The sequence below is a fragment of the Gekko japonicus genome, unplaced genomic scaffold (assembly GCF_001447785.1).
Source record: "Gekko japonicus isolate JY-2015 unplaced genomic scaffold, Gekko_japonicus_V1.1 scaffold901, whole genome shotgun sequence".
NCBI classification, from domain to species: domain Eukaryota; kingdom Metazoa; phylum Chordata; class Lepidosauria; order Squamata; family Gekkonidae; genus Gekko; species Gekko japonicus.
The window spans coordinates 526,023-531,751 of record NW_015173701.1 but is presented as its reverse complement, the minus strand read 5'-3'; the positions used below and the strand labels follow the sequence as shown (position 1 = coordinate 531,751).

General features: G+C 49.9%; 1 protein-coding gene across 1 annotated transcript in view; it reads right to left on the bottom strand.

The window, feature by feature from the left end:
• SGPL1 (sphingosine-1-phosphate lyase 1) overlaps positions 1–5,617 on the bottom strand; it is a 79,669-nt gene extending 74,052 nt beyond the window's left edge. Inside the window, exon 1 of the mRNA XM_015423242.1 lies at positions 5,023–5,617. Coding sequence (XP_015278728.1) covers positions 5,023–5,617 — 595 coding nt within the window. The remainder of the gene's footprint in view (positions 1–5,022) is intronic.
• Positions 5,618–5,729: the final 112 nt, after the last annotated feature.

Here is a 5,729-nt window from a genome sequence, read left to right as displayed (position 1 = left end):
AAGCCTCCGCCGCCACCCCACCCCCCCCGTGGATCCCTCACTTACCCCGGGAGGCAGTGGGGAGCGTCTTCTGGCCTCCCCTGGTCTGCAGCGCTCCAGCACTGGCCCAGGGAGGTGGCGACGGGCGTCCTCTGGCCTCCCTGGGGTCACAGCACTCTGGCGCGGGCCCCAGGAAGCTGGCGACGGGCCTCCTCTGGCCTCCCTGGGGCGGCAGCGCTCTGGCACAAGCCCCAGGGAGCCAGCGACGGGCCTCCTCTGCTCTCCCTGGGGCCACAGCGCTCCAGCGCAAGCCCCAGGGAGCTGGCGACAGGCCTCCTCTGCTCTTCCTGGGGCCACAGCGCTCCGGTGCGAGCTGGCGACGGACATCCTCTGCTCTCCCTGGGGTGGCAGCGCTCCGGCGCGAGCCCCAGGAAACCCACAATGGACCTCCTGGAGCCTTCCTGGGGCCGCAGCGCTCTGGCGCGAGCCCCAGGGAGCCGACGACAGGCCTCCTCTGGCCTCCTTGGGGTGGCAGCGCTCCGGCGCGGGCCCCAGGAGACCAGCGACAGACTTCAGCACAGAGAGCTGGGGCGGGGCTTGCTGCCACCACCAGAGGAGAAGGACCCTTCACGATAAGTATCTAAGTATCCACTCAACTGAGACCCAAATACTAAGAGTTAAAGTCCAAGAGCTCTTGGCTCACACTTCTGGGCATGCCCAGGTTTTAAGTACCTGTCTGCAGAGAGGAGAACACCCTCAGGGACAAACTACACAGTATAACATACGCAAGTCCATCACAGAGACTTGCAGCCATATTGCACTTACAAGTTCCCAGTGGGAACTCCTTTTAAGAGCACTGTGGGGGCCTGATTCAGATTGGTACTGTGTTGCAGGGGGGAGGAGCATTCTTGATAGAGTTGCCAACCTCCATGTGGGGCCTGGAGATCTCCTGAAATCACACCTGATCTCCAAATAACAGAGATCAGTTGCCCTGGAGAAAACGGCTGCTTTGGAGAATGGACTCTATGGCATCACACCCCATAGAGCTCGATCACTGCTCCAACCTCTGCCCTGCTTAGGGCTGTCAGGTCCCTCCCTCCTGGCAATTGGCAGAGGATGGCTTATGAGAAAGGCCTAGGCATCATCACTGGCATCACACAGGAAGTGATGCCTTCATGCCAGCAACATCCCCCCTTTTCTGACCCCTTCCTGATATGCAATGGGGAGTGTGTATTATAGTCTCTCATGTATCCTGTTTGTTGTGAATTTTAGTCTTAACTGTTTTTAACCTGTTTTATCGCTATTGCACTTTGTGCCTATGTAAGCCACCCTGAGCCCGCGTGCGGGGATGGGGTATAAATGAAATAAAATAAATAAATAAACATCCAAGCAACACTTTGGTATTCGGGCAAAAACTCTGTATCGTTGCTATGGTTTTTGTTGGTAATGCAATATAGATTGATTGAAAACAAATTCCCAAGCTCACAGGGGACTGGTTCCATTTGAGATTGCAGGGAGAGAGAGCTTATCCCCTCCCTGACCGGCTGTTCTCATCTCCTGACCAGAAATGGCTCTGGGAAACTATTCATTTGTGCCCTTGGGGAAACTTGTGTGGTACTCATGGGCTATATGTAAGTTTCCCAACCAGGGCAAATAAGGGCTTCCAGAGCCCTTTCAGGTCAAGGAAACAGGACACAAATACAGTGCAACGTATAGTCCTATGGTGACAGAATTGGTGCTTGGGTTTTCTTGCAGGTTCTGGATCCTGGGCCTGTCTCTCTATCAGGTTGCCCGTTGTTGGTCTGAATAGCCATTTTAGCTTGTCTGTAAAAAATAGTTTGCTCCTACTGAATGTCGCAAAAGAAAGCCAGAATTTGACTTAGGTTTGTTCGGGGGGTGGGGGTGGGGGGGTTGAGGGAGAGAGATGGGAAGTGCTTGGCTGTTGTCAAGAAAAAGTGTTCCCTAGCAACTTTTACACAGTCCGGAACAAAGTAGGCAAGCTTTTGTTATGCACAAGAGAGCTTATTTTCTAGCCACTCTCCAGAATGCGAAGCAAAAGGAGACACCTATGATCCTGGCAGCAGTTTGAATGGTGAGTAGCTCCTTTATAAATATTTTAAAAGAAGCACATCTGGCATCTCTTTGGTTTGTCCCCCCCCCCCCCCTTTTGTTTTTTTTTCCAGGCCAAATTCTTTTATACCAATTCTTTTAAAATGATTGCTTTCTGAGAAGGGAGGTATATATTATACTTGTTGCATCAAGTGTGTATTAATACACATCACTGTGGTACAATAGCAGGTTATCTAGATGGGTGTAACCGAGAGAGAGAGGAGCATCTAAATGTTTCTTTGCATTTCATTCTATGCATGAAAATTAACCGGTCAGTAAACCAGCTGCTTAGTATAAATCAGGATGATCGCCTAACTTTAATAATTATAATGATACCATTTCAACCACATAGGTGGAGAAAGTAGGATAGACATTCTAGTTCTGCCAGATCAAACACTATTATAGCTTTTTTATTCTATTGTCCCATTTCCACTTTTGAAGCTGCATGTTTTATGTTATTGCAAATGAGAATTGGGTAATACTTTTGACAAATTACACATTCTCACTCCCATTCTTATGCCCAGAACAATTTTTAATGTTGCCTTTTAATTTTCTCTCTGATCCACCCTTTTACAAGAAATGATAGTGTATACCCATAACTGTGGTGGTGTTACTGTCTAAGATGTGGGGCGGGGGGAACAGTTCAGCCTTTCCTAGTGGCAGTGTTGAAATTAACTAGCCCAAAAACTGCTTGTAAAGTGGTGTAGTCAATTTCCCCATCCCATTGACTTGTATGGAAGCAAACAGAATGCATAAAAGATTATGATTTCCCTCTGCCCCTAAATTATGTCTGTGCAGATATCATACTACATTAATGGCTTAAGACGAGTGCTACCACAGTAGCAGTAAGAGGAGATCTATGATTGTTGCTTCAGGGGGGGAAAATCTCTGTACACACAGATTGAATTTCCTCCTTCACTGAGCCTACAGCTGCTACCCCATCTGTCAAACCACCTCCTTTTTTCCTTTCACATCCTTCTTACAAAGACCTGTCCACATCAACCTTTCTCTTGTTCTAATTCATCACACCTTCACTTGTTCACATTATTTCTTCATCAAATATCATCTGTATGGCCCCTTTCAACTCTGTGGTTCTATGATCTCTTCTTTCATAGAATCATAGAGTTGGAAGGGGCCATACAGACCATCTAGTCCAACCCCCTGCCCAATGCAGGACCCCCTGCCCAATGTTTGCACTGCACACTTAGGCAAAGCACTGGTGGTATGTTACCAGTCCACCATGTGTCTCTGGCAGCTTATGTCACATTGTATTATAAAAAAAAACCTGCAGAAAAGGCGAGGAGCTGAATAGATGGCTTCTTCACAGCTAGCTCCAGCCTAAAACTAGTTGCAGCACATCATGACCCAATCCAGAACATGTCTAATCCCTACCTAATTGAAAGGGAGGGAGGAACAATATCAGCAGGCAATGGGGGGGTACAGAGTCCTTCCCCCCAAAAAAATCATTTTTTACTATTTTCTCTTGTAAGATGTTACTTTAATTAATTCAGCACCATCAGGAAACATCTCAATATAAGAGGTTTGGGAAAGAAGTACAAGCAGGGGGCTTGTTTAGCTCCTTATCACCAGGCCCTGTATGTAGGGATTTCCACAGCAACCCTGTCGGGTCTAGTTGGTCAGGTTTCGCTTTAGTCGTGAGATGTCGGTCCTGGTGTATGTGGACTTCTTTTCAAAAAGCAATTGACCAGATAAAGAGACTGAGTTTGGATTTTAATTAAACCTGGGAATTCAGAGAACCTGGTACAAATATTGGCATAACGTTTATCAGTATAAAGATATCCCAACCAGTTAACAAATAAGAACAATTTTGCCCCAGTCCTGCTTCCCTCTTGGCTCCTCCTCCCTTCAACTCTGTGTCTTCATTGCTAAATCCTCCGTCACGTCAGAGACTCTTTCTCTCTCCAAGAATACTAGATCTCAGGGGCACTCAATGAAGTCGTTGGGAAATAGGTTCAGAACAGGGAAAAGGAAATACTTCTTTACTCAACTGGTTATTTATTTATTTATTTATCCCTCCCTTCCCACGAGTAGGCTCAGGGCAGGTTGCAACAATAATTTACCATCCATAAGCAATTAAAGTAAATATTAAGTGATAAAAACAGTTAAAACAGTTAAAAGATGGGCATAGCAGCAATTACATATTCAGTCATCCAAAACTGGGAGTAACTGGGCCACAGCCGACCTATAAAGATCTTATCAGTAGCAGAAACTGCAGCAACTGCAGCAGGGAGACCAATTAATGATGCCCACTGCCTCACCTGAAGGCCTAGCGGAACAGCTCCATTTTGCAGGCCCTGCAAAACTGTACTAGGTCTCGCATTGGGAGCATGTTCCACCGGACCGGGCCAGGGCAGAGAAAGCCCTGGCCCTGGTTGAGACTAAGTGAACATCCCTTGGGCCGGGTATAACTAGCAGATGGTGATTCGCAGAGCGCAAGGCTCTCCAGGGCATATATGGGGAGAGGCAGCCCCTTAGATATGTCAGTCCCAGGCTGCATAGGACTTTGAAGGTGGTAACTAGCACCTTGAAATGAATCCGGTATGAAAAGTACTGGGTTCGCCGCATGGAGGACTCGGACGACGACATACTGTAGCACAAGTTTATTGTACTTAACACAAACAAAGACTAACTCTAACGGCCAACATATCCACCCAGCAACCCCCATTCCCATTGGAGGGTTTGAATGTCCCGCCAAGGTGGCTATTGGTTGGGGCTGGGGGATCCAGGATCCGAAGTTTCCATTGTTCTATGATCCAAGCTCTGGCCTGTTTCGCGGACCCCTGGTGGCAGTCCACGTACATAACACCCCTCCCCCCATAGTTCCGACTCTGCCTATGTCACGTAGTCCTGCAAGTATGCGGGGGGCCGGCGCTCCCGTGTGGAAAGCTGGGGGGCCGGCACTGGCTCACTAACCTCTGGTTCCAGCTGCTTGGCTGTGTGGTTGCGCCACACAGCCAAGGGGTGGCTGCGCCAGTTGTGGGGCCGGCTGTCGGGCTATAGGTTCGATTCCCTCCGGAAGAGAGCCGCCTGGCATAGCCTCTTCGCTGGGATGGGTTTTGGCTGGGATGTCGGGTTCCTGAATGGGAACGCCCGTCCCGGTCGTCAACTGGGGGGGGGGCGGCTCCGGGAGTTGCTGCCTCCGCAGTTGATCGATGTGTCTCTGCAGAAGTCGACCATCCTCTGTTGACACCTCATAGGAGACTGAACCCTTGACACGGCCCGCTATCCAAGGGGGTCCGGACCTGTAGTTCCAGAGGAACACTGGGTCCCCTGGGAAGAACCCCCTCGAAGCCTCCCGCTGTTCGGTCAACCTCCTCGAGCCCGGTGCCCGGTCGGGGTGCAGTCGATCCAGCAGCATTATCGGGTGCTGGCCCATTAGCAGTTCGGCGGGGCTGTGACCTGTGATGGGGTTAGGCGTCATCCTGTAGGTCAGGAGGAACCGGGCGAGACGGAACTCCCAGTCCCCTTCTGAAATCCAGCTAAGGGCTTCCTTCGCGGTCCGCACCATCCGCTCTGCCTGACCGTTGGTCGTGGGGTGGAAGGGTGCCGAGCGGATGTGCCTGATCAGATTCCTCTGTAGGAACTCCTGGAACTCCGCAGACGTGAAGGCCGCCCCATGT